The sequence below is a fragment of the Bidens hawaiensis genome, unplaced genomic scaffold (assembly GCF_021521415.1).
Source record: "Bidens hawaiensis isolate Kalapana, Puna unplaced genomic scaffold, B.hawaiensis_p1.1 tig00000326_1, whole genome shotgun sequence".
NCBI classification, from domain to species: domain Eukaryota; kingdom Viridiplantae; phylum Streptophyta; class Magnoliopsida; order Asterales; family Asteraceae; genus Bidens; species Bidens hawaiensis.
The window spans coordinates 6,169,511-6,188,961 of NW_027491025.1; the positions used below are offsets into that span (position 1 = coordinate 6,169,511).

The 19,451-nt window shown below is 34.8% G+C and overlaps 1 protein-coding gene and 1 pseudogene across 3 annotated transcripts; one reads left to right on the forward strand and one right to left on the reverse strand.

Annotated features, from left to right (window-relative positions):
• The first annotated feature begins 1,326 nt into the window (after positions 1 to 1,326).
• On the forward strand, positions 1,327 to 7,367 carry LOC143622338 (phytochrome E-like; annotated as a pseudogene). Its single transcript, XR_013151683.1, has 4 exons — positions 1,327 to 3,352; positions 4,061 to 4,859; positions 5,777 to 6,070; positions 6,943 to 7,367. The product of XR_013151683.1 is annotated as a phytochrome E-like (transcript).
• Positions 7,368 to 8,751: 1,384 nt separating this feature from the next.
• On the reverse strand, positions 8,752 to 15,572 carry LOC143622351 (protein MEI2-like 2). 2 transcript variants are annotated; one of them, XM_077093537.1, is made up of 13 exons: positions 15,277 to 15,572; positions 14,155 to 14,197; positions 13,931 to 14,077; positions 13,427 to 13,845; positions 12,424 to 12,582; positions 12,220 to 12,336; positions 11,769 to 11,920; positions 11,450 to 11,541; positions 10,480 to 11,362; positions 9,771 to 9,855; positions 9,618 to 9,686; positions 9,338 to 9,517; positions 8,752 to 9,034 (listed from the first exon to the last, which is right to left on the reverse strand). In XM_077093537.1, exons 2-13 carry the CDS (start codon positions 14,183 to 14,185, stop codon positions 8,912 to 8,914), a joined length of 2,457 nt encoding a protein of 818 aa, XP_076949652.1. In that variant the 5' UTR covers positions 14,186 to 14,197; positions 15,277 to 15,572; the 3' UTR covers positions 8,752 to 8,911. The 2 variants fall into 2 exon arrangements, with proteins under 2 accessions (XP_076949652.1, XP_076949648.1); XM_077093533.1 differs by having other exon boundaries at positions 14,155 to 14,200.
• Positions 15,573 to 19,451: the final 3,879 nt, after the last annotated feature.

Here is a 19,451-nt window from a genome sequence, read left to right on the forward strand (position 1 = left end):
ATCTTTTATGATTCAAGATTTCATTTCATAATTCAAGATTTCTGCTTAGTTGATTATTGACATGATTTTCTCCTTCATTAAATCTACTAAGTTCGCTATTTGGTTTATGTTAAAGTTCTTTTTATTTGTCTTATAGTTTTCAGTTTTGAATCGGAGTAGCTAAAACAACATTTCATATAAAATCTTATTAGTTAATTTCATCACATGTCTACGTGTTATGATCGTAAGCAAAAAAATTATATATTTGGGATAAAAGGCCCCATATATTTTAATTCGCTTTAGGCCACTAAAAAGGTTGGGCTGCCACTACACTAGACTCGGTGAGTTGAAGCCATGCACCATATATGTGGTGGCAATTGATGTGCTCTCCGATCTCGAGTGTGTAGTTAATCGGTCTGCTGAGAAACCAGGCCCGTCTTGTTCAGTAATGGACTTCAATTTGAGTGTTAAACATAATAAATTGGTGGCTGAAAAAGTCATAATCATAATTAATCAGCCGGATCCTATGTCGGTGGAGAAGATTATTGATAATCTATGGTTGTAGAACATATCCGGAATGATGTGTTAACTGATGAAGGGCTTGATGATTTCCAAGGTGTTGTTAACGATTGTCATACGACAGGTGACAACACAAAGGAGGTTGAGGCTTTAGGTTAGCTCATGAGTTGGGGATGAATTTCGAGGACATGGAAGATCTTGTTAGTAAGGTTATAGAAGAAAAAGAAGAATGGTTATGGTTTAGATCCCTATGTTGAGGTTTGGTTAATAATGTCACTTTGCTTTGATGGTTGTTTCGAGTATTCCCTTTTTAATTTCTTAGGGGTTTATTTTGGTTTTTAGTCTGTCGTGTTTGTTTCTTTGGTTGTTTTTTTCTTTTTCTTTAATGCTAGTTTCCCTATTTTACTTAAAAAAAAATAAAATATGGTTTGGGCTTGAACCCCACCATATTCATGTACATATTAATATTACTATAAGTAGATAAACATAATAAGTAGATTGGCACCAAATTCCCTGACCCACTTCCAAAGTGAGCTTCAAGCCACTAGTTTTAATTTTTTAAACTTTTCTTCATTTCTTGATTCCACCACTCATTTTGATGACTAGTAGTAAACCATGGAATCCTCATAAAAAGATATCAGTTTCTGATTCTTTCCCTTTTTTTAATCATCAAGTACTTACTATTTTTATTCCTTGTGAATAAAACTTTTATCTTGGTCCACACTATCTTCATAAAGCTTCAATCTTTATCTTCTTTAACCCAAAAAATCAAATCAACAACTTAATATGTGAAAACCCACTTCAAATCTGTCAAGAAATTTTGTAAAAATGGTGACTGCAGAGGAACCAACTATTAACAACAATAAGCCCACGGATGCACCTTCATCTTCTTCAGGTGGAAACAACATGAACCCTGCAAATAAAAATCAAACCTTGGCTCAATATAGTGCTGATGCTAGGCTTTTATCTGAGTTTGAACAGTCTGTTGGATCTGGTAAATCTTTTAACTACACTACTTTACTTACTAATGCACCAACAGCTGCTGTTCCTGAACAAGAAATGACTGCTTATTTGTCCAAAATCCAAAGGGGTGGTTTTGTTCAACCTTTTGGTTGTATGATTGCAGTTCAAGAACCCACCTTTAGAATCATAAGTTATAGTGAAAACTGTTTTAGTATGTTGGGTTTGAATCCTGATGATTGTAAAAAAAGTCTACTTGGAGTTGATGCAAGAACCCTTTTCAGTTCTACTTCTAGGGTTTCTTTAGAAAGAGCAGTAGCTTCTAGAGAAATCACTTTGTTAAACCCTATTTAGGTTCATTCTAGAACCACCCGGAAACTGTTTTACGCGATTCTGCATCGGATTGATGTTGGTGTGGTGATAGATATAGAGCCTGCTAACTCTAGTGACCCCACATTATTACTTTTGGGTGCGGTTCAATCGCAAAAACTTGTCGTTAGAGCGATTTCTAGGTTGCAGTCTCTTCCAAGTGGTGATATTGGGGCTATGTGTGACACCATTGTTGAAGAGGTACAAAAACTGACCGGTTATGATCGAGTCATGGTGTATAAATTTCATGATGATGATCATGGTGAAGTTGTTTCAGAAATTAGGAGGTCGGATTTAGAACCGTATTTAGGGTTACATTATCCTGCAACCGATATCCCACAAGCTGCAAGATTTTTGTTCAAACAAAATCGGGTTAGAATAATCGTTGACTGTCACGCGAAGTCTGTTCCCGTGATCCAAACCGAGGACTTAAAACAACCACTTTGCTTAGTCAACTCGACCCTGCGTGCCCCATATGGCTGCCACGCGGTTTACATGGCCAACATGAACTGTATCGCATCTTTAGTGATGGCAATACTTGTAAACAACAACGAGTCAATGAAATTATGGGGCTTGGTGGCGTGTCATCACACCACGCCACGTCATATCCCGTTCCCACTTCGTTACGCCTGTGAGTTTTTGATGCAGTCGATGGGTTTGCAGCTTTACATGGAGTTAAAACTAGCTGAACAAAAGGCAGAGAAAAAGATCCTCCGTATGCAGACAACGTTATGCGACATGCTCCTGCGAGATGACCCTTTTCGGATCATAACTCAGTCTCCAAATATAATGGATTTAGTCAAATGTGATGGTGCAGCTTTATACTATGATGATAAAGTATGGCTACTTGGTGTGACGCCAAGTGAGTTACAAGTTAAAGATTTGGTTAAATGGTTGTGTGATGAACATAAAGATTGTGCAGGGTTTAGTACCGAGAGTTTGTTGAATTCTGGTTATCCTGATGCAGTTTTGCTTGGTAGTGCGGTTTGTGGTATGGCTGCTGCAAGAATTACTAAAAAAGATTTCTTGTTTTGGTTCCGATCACATACAGAAAAGGTGATTAAATGGGCCGGGTCAAAACATCATCCTGATGATGAAGATAATGATGAGAATATGCATCCAAGATCTTCATTCAAGGCGTTTTGTGAAGTTGTGAAAAATAAAAGTTTGCCATGGGAGGTTTCTGAGCTCAATGTGATTCATTCTTTGCAGTTGATTATGGGAACATCGGCTCAATATGTTGGTGGTAATGGAGTGGTGAAATGTGGTCAGCATAGTGAAGTTGATAGTCAACGGGTGGATGAAACGAGTTCGGTTGCTTGTGAAATGGTGAAGTTGATTGAAACAGCACCTGTTCCTATTTTTGGTGTTAATGGTTCGGGTTTGATTAATGGGTGGAATGGGAAAATTGCAGAGTTGACTGGAGTCAAAGTTAGTGAAGCGATGAGAAAGTGTTTGGTTGATGAGTTTGTTCATGAAACGTCATGTGGAGTTGTTGAAGATCTTATTTATAGAGCTTTGAAAGGTAAGTCTTTTTATTGTTTTTGATAGCATTAAACTATCAATCGATTTTATGGTAGCTTTCATGCAATAGTAAGTAATTAGGTGTTTGCGGATCAAACGGGCCCAACCTGTTTTGACCCGTTATCAAACCCAACCCCTCAAAGTCACCCACTTCGCAACCTTGGTTTAAAAAACCCTCATGCCTTTGTGACCTAAACACCTTTGAGTGCCTCACGCATATTAAAGCCAAGTTTGCAACCTATAACGTGTTCGTTAGAAGCTGTGTTGACCTCAAAAGTCAAACCTTGTGTTTCTGTAGGCACTTATTGAGGTCTAGGAGTGTTCAAAAGCTCGCGCCTCGCTCAAAAAAGCTGGTTACAAGCCTAACCGGCTCAAGTTGTAAACGAGCTAAGCTAGGGTCGGCTTGGCTCGTGGCTCACTCGTTAAGTGGCTCGCTTAAATTAAACCCCATAAAAAAAGGTTGAAAAGAAAAACAAAAATAAGACATTTTTTCTTTCATTATGCGTGTTAAATTTTTTTTCCTTCTATATATCAATATAAAAAAAATTGAAAAAATAAAAAGTTAAAACAAACCGGCTCAACGAGCCACAAGCTAGCTCGAGCTTTCTATGAGCCATGAGCCCAACCTGGCTTGGCTCGTTTAAAGCCCTATTATGATCATCGTTCTTAAAAAATAAAGCTTATTATGATCACATGCTTTATTTGACAGGTGAAGAAAAGAAAAACATTGAACTAATACTACAAAAAGTGGGCCCGCACCAGCCGAACAAAGCTCTAATATACATAATAGCTAATACATGCATAAGCCGGGACTACATGAACAATGTGGTTGGTGTATGCTTCGTAGGCCAAGACGTTACAAACGAGAAACTTATCATGGATAAATTTAGCCGCATGGAAGGAGATTACAACACAATTATTCAAACTTTAAATCCTTTGATTCCCCCTTTATTTGCTTCAAACGAAACCGCATGTTGTTGTGAATGGAATGCAGCCATGGAAAAGCTGACGGGTCATATGAAACATGAAGTTATTGGAAAAGTGCTCCCGGGTGAAGTTTTTGGAGGCTTATGTCAACCTAAAGATGAAGATACAATAACAAGATTTATGATCTTGTTGTATAGAGCGATCAACGGTCAAGATTCTTCTGATGTAAAGTTTGAATTTTTTGGAAAGGATGGGAATCTTTTAGAGGTTTACTTGACAACAAACAAGAGAGTCGGCGAAAATGGTGAGGTGGTTGGGTGTTTTTGTTTTTTGAGGACCAGTGTAGAAATGTGTTTGGGAGAGGGTAAAAATGATAAAGAATCTGTGTTGAAGCGGAATGATTTAGGGTATATAAAGCAAGAAATAAAGAACCCCTTAAACGGGCTGCGATTTACTCACAAACTTCTTGAAAACTCGGGTGTCTCAGATGATCAGAAGCAGTATCTTGAGACGAGTGGGGCCTGTGAAAGACAAATTGCATCAATCATTGAGAGTATGGACATAAAAAGTATTGAAGAAGGGTAAGTCTTGAAATTGTAGGTGGTGAGATGGACATGTTGGGTAACGGGTCAAATGGGTCGTTTTTAGCATAAGCAGGGTTGGCAAGCGGATTTTTATTATTTTAAGCTATTAAACCAATCTTTTTTGTTAATGCTTCACTTATCAAGTTCCATACTAGTGTTAAACGGGTTGTGTTCATGGGTTGGACCTGACACAAACCCGAGAATCATGTCTAACACGTGAGCATGAACATGGCCCATTTAACCCAAAAAAAAGTATTTGATTTTTGAACATTAATGCTCTAAATTCACAAAAAAAGCAAAAATGTATATGAAACATTTAAGTTTTAACTAAACTTGATGCTTAAAGTTCCGAACAATAGTTAATCTAATGAGTTTAATTTTTGACATTTAACTTTTTTTTAAACATAAAAATAAACAGGTTAACCAGCAAACCCGTCAAGTCGAGATGATCCGTTCAACTAAACATGTTCTCGGGTTAACACAAACAAGGCCCATTTAATCCAACGAAATTGTTTCGTTGTTTGCATATTAATAAGTACAATTTTCAATAACAAAAAAAGTATATGAAACAATTAAGGATTAACTATAAAACCTGATATTAAAATTTTTAATTTTTAAATATAAAAATAATGGGTTAAACGGGCCGGCCCGAAAACCTGTCAATCCGACCCGAACACGATCTGTTCCGCAAAAGGTGTCCGCTGGTTCAACCCAAAACTGACCCTAACCCATTTGGACCCAAATCCAGGAGTATCAAGTTCACATCATGCCAAAAATTCACACCCCTAATATTTAAGTGGTGGTATTATTGAGTGAAAAGAGTCCAATTTGGGTGTTCGACGTCAAAAGTCAAACTGCCATCTGTTAATCTTTAAGATCACTGGTGTGTTAAATTTTTTTTGTTGTTTTTGCAGCAATGTGGAACTGAACTTGGATCAATTTGTGATGGAAAATCTTTTAGACGCGATTGTGAGCCAAGTAATGACTGTGTTGAAGGAAAAGAATATTCCATTGGTTCATGAGATACCTGATAATGTCAAAATGCTGGAGCTAGTTGGTGATCAAATTAGGCTTCAGATAATCTTATCAGATTTCTTGATCAGCATTGTGAACCATGCACCGTCACCAGATGGGTGGGTGGAGATCAAGGTGTCACCCGGGCTCAGGATGATTCAAAATGGGCAAGAATTCATTCATCTACAGTTCAGGTATGAGTTTTTCGGTGCGGGTTAAAATCGCCAAAATGGGCTTTCTGAAAGATTAAAAAAAATTGAATTTTTTGATGACCTGTTAATTAATGTGTTAAATAAGATTTCGAATAAAGTGTTACATCTGATTTATTTTTTATGAAGAAATATGGAAAATTGTTGACAAAACCCTATGGATTTTGCATGATTAAATCACATAACTTCTAAAACTTTAACAAAGTCCTCTTTTGCATGGTTAAATCTTTCAACTTGTTAAATAATAAGTAAAGTTCCTTTCTTTGCTTGATTACGTCTCTAAACGTTATAAAAAATAAATTTTTATGAAGCTTTAAAAGTCTCCGGGATTTATCATTTAAAAATGAAATCCAAAGGTTTATTCGCGAATTCAACGACTGCCCTAAAACAATTTAGGTGGTTATATGCATTAAAAATACACTAGGCTGAGTTTCAACCCATTTGACATGTCTTCTTGTTAGCAATATTTTTATTTAACCATTTGTAATAAAACAGTAAAACATAAGCCAAATGGGTCGAAATAGGGACCTCTGTTTTATGTACATCTTAGTTCAATATATATGCGAAACCTGCTTTTTGTTCATAAAGTTTAGATATATTCTGACTTTTTATGGTCGGACGCATCGGGTACTTCAGTATACATAATTTTTTTACTTTTGTGTCGGTCAAAACAAACAAATTATGGATCCTGTTGCATCAACTCCTTGTTCTGTTGCCCCCTTACTTTTAATGCATAAAACCCCTCGAGTCATTGATTCCAAAGAGTTTAGATCATCATTGATTTCATATAGTTTTTTTAAACAAATTTTACACAAAAAATCTGTAGATAAAATTTAATTACTATTGTGTTGTTGCAGAATGACTCACCCGGGTCCAGGGTTACCTGCAGAAACTATCAGGGACATGTATGACGAGAGAAAACAATGGGAAACCGAAGAAGGACTGGCTCTCAATCTATCTAGAAAACTTCTTCGAATCATGAAAGGTCACGTGCATTATAATAGAGATGACAACAAGTGTTGTTTCCTTATCGACATTGAACTTAAAACTAGGAAGTAAAGATTTCAATACAACAATGTTAATTAGTTCAACTGCATTTGTGAGTGTTTGAATCTGTAAATATAGAGGCTTTAGTGAATCTTGATATGTAATGAGCTTGAGTTCAATAATAAAATTGATATCCTTGTATCTCTGTTTATGCTCCAAGAATCAAAAGAACTAATTTTCAATGTCAATGGCGCAGCATTGTCATCATATCGTATTATTATACCGTTGCCACGTTTAAGTTCTCTTCAAGTACGTACAGTTACGGCTATGACCACTTCCTATCTTTCTAGAGAGATGTTTGGAACTGCATATTTGATCACAGCAACAATAACGTCACCAATATGAGCATATCGATGATTGCTGGCTCCTATGATTTGAATACACATCAATTCTCGAGCCCTGCTGTTATCTGCTACATCCAAATGGCGGTGTAAGGGCTTAATGACTAGGCTTGGGTCTGCGGGATCCGGTCTATGGAGCCCAATCCAGCCTACATTCCTTCCCAGATACGCTCTCTTTGTGAGAGGTCAAAAACTGGGTTGGGAGTCAGACCGGCATTTGAACCCGAACCAAACCATAACCCTATACTTTAAAACCGCTTTAAACCCACCAAACCTGAACCAACCCAGCTAAAACTCAGTCAACCCCCGAATATTTTCACCTCAAAAGCTGGGTTGAAACCAAACTGGTTTCACAAAAAAATCAGCGTTGACTTTCTTTGACCCAGCGCGGCTCATATTTGGCCAGAAAGACGCATCAAGACTATTTCTTTAGTCAACCCCAACACTTTTTAAGCACAGTTAATACTTTCAGGGTTTGACTACTTTGACCTGGCCAGAAAGATGCATCTCCTGTGTCAAAACTCAAAAGCAACATTTCTCAATCGCACATTGTTAACACAATGATGATAAGTTTGACTTTCTTTGACGACCCGTGTTTGACCAAAAGATGCATCAAGGCTTTATCTTGAGTCAAGCCAACACTTTTTAAACCCAAAATTAACACACTAATGATATGTTGCACCCACAAATTTCAGTTCATCATTACAAAAGTAGTCTCTTTACAGTTTCAGATATGACACCAAAAAAATGAATAAATCCATCACCATCTCTTGATTTAAGAATCCAGTTTGACCAAAAAAGAAAGTCATAAAAAACTCTTTGAACCACTACTTTCTGTATGGGAGCACACCATCACCCAAAGAAACATAGGTAACAGGACTATAATCTATGACACATTTTCATACGCCATATTCGATTTATTACAGCACGATACCGACAAATTTGACCTGTAAAAGGGCTTCTACAAGAAACAAAGCCCCTCTAAACATGAGGGACCTGCTCAAACATCTAAAGATATTGAAGTAATTCACACCCACACACACACACACAAAACAAACAAACAAACAAACACAAAAGTTCCCTACTTTAGTTCCCACTAATTTTTAGTCAAACATAAACTAAAGATAAAAGAGTCAAAACACATAACAAGTCAAACCCCTAAACCCCACCCTATACAATTGCCAAGATAACCATAAACTTATGTCTAGACAATCATCATCATCATAACATTATCATCACCATCATCATCATCATATATCCCAGAATCATGGGATTTCATTTTTATCTTTCCAAAAGCAACCAAAATCCGCACCCTTGGTTTCCTCTTTACGCGACTTTTCTACTTCTATACACGATATGTACTGATGAAAGTCAGCAGTCTCGGGTATAAATATTATTATTTTTGACATTTTAGTGAGACTGCTGCCTTCGCCTCCTATCAGCTCGGCTCCATTGCACCAGGACCCACAACAGTTTTTGGAGGGCTGCCTGATGAGTCTCCTGAGTCTGAACCGTTTGACCGATGCATCTGGATATTCAAACTATTTGACGACATCGGTTCCTGTGAAATGCAAGGGTAAAACAGGTATTTAACATTTTCATTTTTCATAAATCAAGCATTAATAGGAGCAGAATGAGCGGGTGTGGGCCAGTTAGGTAATGAGTCAAAACGCGTCTTTTTAACACGGGTCGGTTTAGGCTGGGTTACCCAAAAACACCTTGCGTCACTTGTGTCATTTTTTTAGATCTTAACAAATAATTAAATGCATTACCTTTATCTAAACTTTTTATTTGAACCGTTTCAAGAAATAATAAAAAAGTAACCCCCACCACAAATAATCGATATCTCAAAAAAATGTGTTACCTGTTCAACAGCTTCCGAGCCCTCTGAATGGAAAAGAATAGGGCGACAACGTTTATCTTCATTCATCAAGCTTGAATTTTGAAAATGGGTCACAAGTGCCATTTTTCCTTGGATTCGAGCATAGGCCAACGAAGCAACTTTTTCACTGTTGAATTTCTCCCATTTTTTCCCATTGAACGCCTAAACAACAATTTACAGATATTAATGTATGTAACAGATTACAATAACCAAGACCATGTTAAATATACAAAGTCAAAGACAACCAGAAGGTAGAAAAAACCTGGTAAAATGGAATTATATGTGTTGGAGAAAGCATGTTAATAAATGCATAGCCGACATTGCATTTGTTCTGCATCAAATGGTGGGACCCGTTACATTTATCAGCCCGAAAAGAGGGAAGGGGCAGCTAGCAAAAAAAATTGAAAATATTTACCTTAAAATCGATAGGCAGGTAAAGAAAATCATAGGTACCGCTATGATTTTCATCAATAGCAGCAAGCAACATCTTTGAAGTATACCTGAATTACCAAAAATATGATCAATATAAAATCTTTATGTGCCAAAAACAATCAAGATAAATTATTTTTAAGTGCCCACAATAATCAAAAATAAAAATCTTCGAAATGGCAAGAATTATCAACTGCTAAAGATGCAATCTTCTAAGTGCCGAAAATAATCGAAGATGAAATCTTTAAGTGCCAAGGAAAACTAGCTAATCAAGATGATATTTTTAAATGCCAACAGTAATCAAGATGAAATCTTTAGTGCATAATAATAATTAAAATGGAATTTTTTTTAGTGCAATGCATAATTAAGATGGAAACGTTTAGTGCAAAAAGAGATGGTTCTTTTAAGTGCAAAAGATAATTAAGATGGAATCTTTTAAGTGCAAAAAGTAATTAAGATGGAATCTTTTTAAGTGTAAAAAATGAGTACTGATTACATAGGCCTCACAAAAAAACCTAAAAATCAACCTGATCCATTAAATGTTACCACATGGACTGCACATGTTCTCTCTCATCTTTTCCTTTCATTTGCCATGTGTCTCACAGCATATTTTTAGGTTTATTTTTAGGCATACAAAGTCGGCCTACGAATCATTTTTCACCAAAAATAACAAAGTTGAAATCTTTTTGTCTTACTTGTTAGGAATGTTTTTAATCATCAAAGTTGTACGGGTATCTTCCCCACTTGTAATCTTATCAAGATCAAGCTGAAACTGCTTCTTGCTATCAATTTGGCTTCCATTTTGGTCAACACGACGGTTGCGTACACGCTCACTCATACTTTCTGCAACTGTGGGCCCTAGCCCTGCATATGGTCCGTTACCAAGAAACATAGGATTAACCCTAGGAGAAGACATGGAGCCGAAACTTGGAGACCCGTTTTCTATAGACCCACGAGAACCCAAAAATCCTCTATCAACATGACCTATACCTACATCCCCATAAGACGAGCCCATGAACATTGTTTCAGGAGACTCGTGATAATGACCGAAACGTCCTTCAAACGGGATCCCAGATGGAGCAGATCCAACATGATGATGTTGGTGAAGCAAAGATCCATGACGACCCGTGATTGGGAACCCATGGGTCGGGCGGGGGAGGCCTGTGGATGTGGGAAACGGTTGAGACATGGCTGGTGATCTAAAACCATGGTGTGGTTTGGGCTGGTCAGAGTATAAATTAGGGCTACCCCACAAAAACTGTGGGCCCGAGAGTGTTTCGATTCCTGAACCGGATGAGCTTGGACCACCAAAAGAGGACATGGGTTCAGTAAATTGACTCAATTTGGAGTCGGGAAGTGAATGAGAATGTTGAAATGTGTTGTTTTGTTCAAGGGTGCGGTTAGTCCTTCCGTGGTCCTTGCCGATTGGTGCTATACGGGCTGGTTGAGGATGCAAGATTGAAGCCAAACCGGGTAAACCGTTGCCAAAAGAGGACCCCACTGAACCGAGGACCGGTGACTTGCTTAGACTTTGTAGAGGGCTGTGTTCAATCGGGCTGCCAAATTGTGGCCAGACACCTGCAATGTGAGTTACATTGAATCTTTTTGTAAGATAGTCAACTCAAAATTCAAAATATAGTTCTCTTAAACAACATAAGGTCTAACCTGGAGGCGAGTTGGCAATCGAAGGACCCACTTGAAGCCGAAAACTTCGAGTATCGTCTTGGTCAAACTCTTGAGTCAACTGTAACATTAGGCTGAAGTAAAGAAAAAAGTCAACTGTTAGAGTCAATAAGAGGTGACAATTTCAACCATCATGAAAGGGTAAACCAGTGATGTGCGATGATCTTCAATTAATAAATAAAAAAAGTCTTCCTTAAAAGAACTACCACTATTCTTCATAAAAATGAGCATTCTTTTGCTAAAGTTTGAAAGATTAACAACAATTAACATTCAAGTATCTTCTTTAAATACGTAGACTTACTTTCGGCGGGCCCCACCTGGGCGACTAGGTTCAAGCTTTATGCGTTTCCCAGCTATGTCACTCCTGTTCAGGGATCTAAGGGCTGCCTCTGCTGCTCTAACATCATAATATTCAATAAACTTGTGGTGCCTTTTGTGTGGTGTCTCCCTTATCTGTTATTGTGCAAAAAATACCAAAAAGTTAACTTTCCCCCCCATAAAAATGCTTTAATGATGCAACCCAACAATACACGATAGATGTGTATCTTTTCTTCTTCGCAGCCATCGTCTTTTTTGTTTAAAACAATACATTGTTCTTGGAAAAGATACAGAAAAGAAAAAAAAAAGCAGTCAACTTTATCAACCAGAAAATCAAAATATTATGTCACACACATACACCAAGTCTTATGGTTCAAACAGGAAATCACTTCTTTCGGCATTAGTGGGGCCATCGGAGAGAGAAGGAAAATTACCTCTTTAACCTCACCGTACACCCCAAAGACTTGAAGAAGATCTTCACAAGAAACTGAAGGATCCAAATTGAAAACAACCAAAGTTCCTTGATTTATATCTTTGTCTGACGGGTTATCCTGGTACACATGCAAAACAAATGGAAAGCTAAATTACCTCAACTTGATAATAAGGAAAAGGGAAAGTATAAATTATCCATCTTGTACCTTTGGAATCGAGTAGTGGATGTCTAGCTTCCTTCTTCTTAGTGGCTTATTCTGTAATGCACGCATGGCAGTCCGCGCAGCACGGATATCGTAATAAGATATCATCACAAAACCTCTATGTTTACATGCGGTGTATAGTGTTCTTATATCACCGTGTTGCTACAAGATAAACAAAATACTATGTTAGTAAATAATCAATAAATGCTGAAAAATACGGAGAATAAAATAAAAGCTTGGAAAACCACTTGATGTTTCAAGATTCAAAAAAATCTTAAAAAGTGCCCACTCATATGTCTCATTAGATCCATACATGTTTTCCTTCCAATCAAATATGGTAAAATTAATTTTAATATTTACCGACTTCCCCAATTAATAGTTCCTAGTTTATCATTACAAAAAAACACAAACACTACAATAGAAAAATGAACAATTCCCGAGTTCCTCGCCTATATTTTCAATATTAACAATTTCTCGGATGTTGGTTGACTTTCCAAACAAATATGTCTACCTTATTGTTGCATATAAATCTCACTTCATTATTGACTTTTTCACAAAATGCCTAGCACGTGGACAGTTTAATTACTAATGTTCCCACAATTTCTCCATATATCATTCGCCAAATAATATAACATGCCGACAGTTAATTATTCAAACCAACAAACGTCGCTTTCATAGAAGACAAATCATACTTCAATTAAATGCCAAAATAAGCACTACAGTTTGCAAGATCGATCAGTTCTTTGCATAAAAATGCCAAAATAAGCACTACAGGCATTTGTTTTTAGCCCACTATAATATTTACTTATTTTCCACAAAAATCCAAAGCCAAAGTCTTTAAAACTCTAGAAGATGATGAATATGTAAAGATCTACACGAGATAACAATTTCCAAGATTCTTATCTAAAAAGCACAAAGACGACGACTTTTTTTTATTCTTGCCATAATTGAATATCGAAAACGAATATGTTAATAAATTAAACAAGATAGAACCAGATTTAACTACCTCAAACAATGCTCTGAGTTCTGAATCCTCGACATTGCTGTTAATGTTACGCACAAACAAAGTTCTTGAAGGGTGTTCTCCATACGGGTGTTCTCCAGCAACGGTCCCCACGCCATTTGCAAGATTGAAATGGGCCAACCCGTTACCAATGACCCCATCACCAAGACTCACCTTTGAAATGCCCAAATTCAAGTTATCCATATCAGATTCAAGCTCCATGCCCCCTCCACTTCCAAAAAGATCATATTCTTCCAACTCATCCGCGCGATTAGTTAGACCGTTGAGGTCCAAACCGTCAATTACACCCGTTAGAAGCTCATCTTCATCAGGCAACAACAAATTTCCAATTGCATGATTTGCAAGTTCTTCTAAAGCTTGAATATCAGCTTGAAGATCGTTCTCTGGATTATTCAATATCACTGCCAAAACAATCAAATAACAATTAGAGACTCTGATAATAAGTTACCTACTATTATAATAACTAATCTGAAAGAGGATGCGTACACTTCTCACGGGAAAATACTGGTAATGAACTTGAAAAAAGAGAGGCATCACTTGAAGCATCATTATAATTATCGGATCGGGTTAGCATCTCCTTTGCCCCCGTTCCAACTGCTTTTGAATAACTCATTGCTGTTATGCTTGGAGGGCCTGAAAATAACAAAAATTTACAATAAATGTTTAGTTACTGCAAGTAAAAAAATTATTAGTAGAAATTTCAAACCTACCGAAAGGAAAATACTCTGACGAATGCTGCATTATGAAACACTTCTTCTGTCATAAACGAAAGCTTCGGTTAAAAGCATATATAGTTGATAACAAATTAATCTTTGATCTACAAATTTGGTGGTTACAGTTTAATTATGACAGAATAAGCATACAAGTTGTCTACTTTATAGGAAAAACGTATCAAGATTAAAACTTTATCACATGAGTTAGCAGAACCAAATTCTTTCTTGAACGGTCCAAGAAACCAGCAACTAGCATAAGTAAACTAAAGGGTGTTTGGATGTGCATTTGATATGATTATCGCAACTTAAGATTTTTGGTAAAAACTATAACTTTGTGTTAACTGATTCGTATCTTCGGCTTTCTTTAATTGATATGATTGGCTGACTCTGATTAATCATCCAAACAGCAATAATAAATTTGAAAAAGCACATCCAAACAAACCCTAATTTCTTTAGCATCTATTGAACCAAACAAGGTATAAACTTTAACCCTAATCAATAATTAAACCAATCAAATCAATAATTATCTGCAAAATCTTTGAAACTTGATGATGAAAAAGTAGTGTGAAACTGATCTTTAGAAATTCCCATTATTTAACAAAACAATAATAATTGTACAAACTTACAGCAAAATCAGAACTAACAGTATGATCCAACAAAAACCCTAAAAAATCAGCAATCTTTACCGAAACTAATCTTTAAAAAAATCCCATTAATTAACAAAAGGGTACCTGAAAACCCCTAAAAAATCAGCAAAATTTACAGTATATAAAAATATAAAAAAAATAACAAAACAATAATAATTGCACGAACTTACAGCAAAATCATAACTAACTGTATGATCCAACAAAAACCATAAAAAAATCAGCAATCTTTACACCAATCACAACATTCAAAATTCAAACAATCAAATTAATCCCCAATTTCCCAATCAATTAACAAACAATAACAATTACCCAGCAAAATCAGAACTAACTGTATGATCCATCAAAAACCTTAAAAAGCAGCAACCTTTACAGCAATCACAACATTCAATTCAATCAAAAGAATACCCAATTGAGTAATTGCAACTAAACCCTAATTTGAAAAGAAGAAATTGAAATTGGGGGAAAAGGGTACCTGAAACTAATAATAATTGTTATTATTATTATTATTATTATTATTATTATTATTATTAAAATGGAATGTGAATATTGGACGGAAACAGCATGGATGATCGGAGATAAAGTTTCTTGCTTTTTAGATAGAGAAAGAGTGGAGGACAGAGAGAGAACAAGTGTGTGTGTGTGTTTTTAGAGATTAAAAAAGACGTACGGAATCTATAGATACAAGGATATATGTGTGTGTATGTATGTATATGTAGAGAGAGAAAGTTATGTTGTGATTGAAATTCAAGTGAAGAAAAAAACACAGGGAATGATTGGGGGAGATAATAATAATAATAATAATAATAATAAAAGATTGTATTTATTGTTATTATTTATTAAACTCTATTTAACTCTGCATTGGTGTCCGTATGTTAATTAATATGAAATTACCATCTTACCCTTAAACTAGAATAATATTAAAATTAAGGAGCATTAATTTGCCAATGAGCTTTTGTCTTTGACTCAGCTGGCATAGATAGGGATATGAAAGATTTGGGTTATTAGAGAATACAAAATTCTGAATTTGAATCAGATTTTAATTGGGTAATACTGTAATAGGCTTTTGAGCAATATGTTTTTTCGGAACAGAAGATGGTAAGATATCTATGATTATGAGCGTATAGGATCGTCTTTTGAGAAAAAAAAAGCATTAGTTTATTTGAAGATCTAAGATGAATGTTGAATATGAAAGTTGGGATTTTATTACTACTAAAGTTTATTTGTTGAAAGATACTTTTTGTTCCAAATGAAAAATGTTGAATATAAAATTCCTTTAAAAAAACAAAATAGGAGATATGTCGGCACAAATCTACTTAAGCAAACATGTGATGCACAGTGACAACAAAAGGGTACAAACTACGAACATGGGAATAAGAGCATGCATACCAACTTTGGGAACTTGTCACAAAACATCATAGGAGTCATAAGATATTTTAATTTTAACTTTTTGTAACAGAAAAATACAATAAAAACAGGTCGTATTTAACTTAGAGTAAATCAAATTAGAATAAGTAGTTATTGAAAAATATAGGAAAACAAGTAAAGTAGTTTACTGAGTATTATTTTAATGTTTAATTTAGAAACGGATATAACATGTGTTTCAGTTTCACTCAGATTAAACAATTTTATAACATAGCTTCTTTTTATGTATTAAGAAATTGAAAAATTGTCTCAAAAGTAGTGTTTTATTGGGAATGTGTTACAACTTTATGGTTGTGTTGGAGTTAAGCATGTGGTATGTCCATTTGTCTCAGTTTTATGGTCTTCCTCCAAAATGAAGCTTTTCTAGGTTATTTATTTTCAAAACAAAACTAATAACTATATGTTTGTAATTTGAGATTTGGATTAATAGGTGTAATTTTAAGGACTTTTAAACTAAACTAAGTCTGGAAATATGTGAGAAATTGGCTTAGTTATGTATTTGTAAAAGGTAACGATAAAATCTTGATTTATTTGGAATGAAAACAAAATAATTTATTTACAACAATGTCTCATTTTTAAACATCATTTTAGGACATAAAAGTGGTTGACCCAGCCCTGCTCACTTGTCCCCGTTGAAGCATGCATAATATTGTACATGAGTTTGTTGAATCGTTGTCATGTATTAGACTTTCGCTCGTGGACCATCAACAACTGTACCAGTGGTAGTTCGATAGCAAACTTTAATACATATGCAAAATTAATAGACTCGTATATTAGTTGTTTTTATCACGTATATGAAACGAACTGAAATGTTACTTGGATTTGATACTTAATGCATGAAATTTAGGCAATGAATATTACTAATAGACTCATTTAAACATGTACAAAGATAAAGCGTTATGTGTTAGTTGTCTTTTCATGGAAGACAAAAATTAATTAAAAAACATATTATGCGAATTTAGAATCACAAGACAATTTGTTGTTCATAGTGACAGTTTTTGTTGTTCATAGTGGTTTATAATTTATGAGATAGTTACTCGTGTTAATGATCTTGCGCGACGTTTTCATCTTAATTTAAAAATGAGAGTATGACAAGTAGTTATGGTATCTTGACATAAAGTGATGAGTCTGCGCCCAGTTTTGTGCATGTATATTGTGGACAACACTCCACTCCATCCAGTGGCGGATCCAGGAATTTCTTTTAGGTAGTGCACTACTATTTGATGTTTCAATTTCATAGAGTCGGGTATAAAAAATTTCGGTTCGGTTCGATGATTCGGGCAAAGTTTATTATATAATAAAAATATGATAATTTTTTTTATAAAAACATAAAAACTAACAAATTTATTTTTGACGGTTTACTACTTGAAGAACAATTAAACATTTAATAAATGAATATAAACTTACCTTTAGAGTAAAATAATTCTAGGAAGAGTAGCTACTGCTGTATAAGTGTGTGTTTTATAAAACCCTAAAGTGATATATAAAGTTGAATAATAAACAAAAAATGTTCTAAAATTTGTTTCTACAGGGAATCGAACCCGCGACCTTCTGTTTACAAAATTAGCAAATTACCAACTACTCCAACGCTTGAATTGCCAATAAGATGGTTCCTTTCTAATTTATAAGATGGTTCCTCTAGCATTTTCTATATATCAATACACTATTATTTTGGAACTCGGGTGGTTCCGAGGAACCACCCAATTGCTATATAAATCCGCCCCTGACTCCATCAATCATTAGCTCTAAATGTTTTGTACTTTGTCAATTACGTTGAGCATGTTTGTTAGTGCTCATAGTTTCTTGTCATGTTAATAGTTAAAAACATATAAAGTTGTTTAACTCTAATTTATATTAACAATTTAATGTATTGGTAGCCTACGCTGTTTGTAATACATGTTATCATTTGATAGTTAGTAGCGGATGAAATGTTACGTGTCGCATAACATGACTACGAGACAACAAAACACCAGCATGAAAGTTTTATGCACAACCATGTTTGCGTAAGTCCAATGTGACAAGACCTTATGTACTTACATCGGACTTGGAGATGTGATGACATATGCACGTCAAATATAAAGTACAATCTTGAAAATAGAGACCACTACTTATAGAATAAACCATGTAAAACAATCTATAACGTTTGAGCAACCTTAACGCTAGAAACGCCAAATTGCATTCATACATGTCTAAATGGCCGACTAATAAGTTTGATCTTTTGAACCTGCTAATTGTACACTATACACTTATATATGTGTTAGTACCCAATTGATATGTATGTTGAAATTTGTATTGTTTAATATTGGTATGCCCATGAGCTTACCCCACCCCTTGTAGTGTGATGATAATAGTATTGGTGTTATCTAATAAAGACTAAGGTTCAAGTCTCATTAGAGGGGAAAAAATGGTGAAGAATAAAAATTGGCTATTAAAAATAATTGATATGAGCTTTAGAAACTTGAGTTCAAATAACTTTGTCCATTGTAATAAACTAAGGTCCATTGATAAAAAAAATACAAAAGTTTATACCTAAAGTTAATTTTATATCATTCATAATAAAAAACTTTTCATCTTTTATTTATAGATATTTTTATGTAAATAAGTCCAACAAGAAAATGAATTAGAGTAAAAGACTATTAAAATAACATGTCTACTTTATTACACTAAGGGAGATAAAAATATAAAGGATAAGTAGGATTCGTGAAAAAAGAAAGCCTACAAAAATTAATAACAAAAATTATATCTTAAAAAAATGAAAAACAAAAAAAAATAAAAAAAAAACTAAAATGATCCCCCCATCTTTCTTGATAAAAAAGACACAATGTTGAGAAAAAAATATCATTATGTTTTCTTATTTATTTACGTCATTGATTGTGCATGTTTTTCCTTACATTGTGTATTTTTTTCTTGATATTGTGTTAAATTACTAAACACTGTATTATATTTTGCTCAACATTATGTTATATTTTGCGATCTATTATGTGTTTTTGTATTTATCGTTGTGTCTTTTTTTCCTCAACATTGTATCTTCTTTGTCTTTTGGGGAAACGTTTTAGTTTTTTTATTTATTATTTGTTATTTTTTATTTATATTTTGAGTTATAATTTTTTTATTTTTTTTCTTGAATTTTTTTTTTGGATTTTTTTTTCTTCTCTTTTGCTACAAATAATTTTATACTTCTCATTATTGTCTCCCTGTTTTAACATTTTCCTAAAATAATAGTGA

Coding starts and splice junctions, on each gene's coding strand:
- LOC143622351 (XM_077093537.1), bottom strand. CDS start 14,185: ATGCAGCATTCGTCAGAGTATTTTCCTTTCG. Junction 12,337..12,423: donor TCCACTACTCGATTCCAAAG/GTACAAGATGGA, acceptor CATGTGTACCAG/GATAACCCGTCAGACAAAGA. Junction 9,518..9,617: donor ATATAATTCCATTTTACCAG/GTTTTTTCTACC, acceptor ATTGTTGTTTAG/GCGTTCAATGGGAAAAAATG.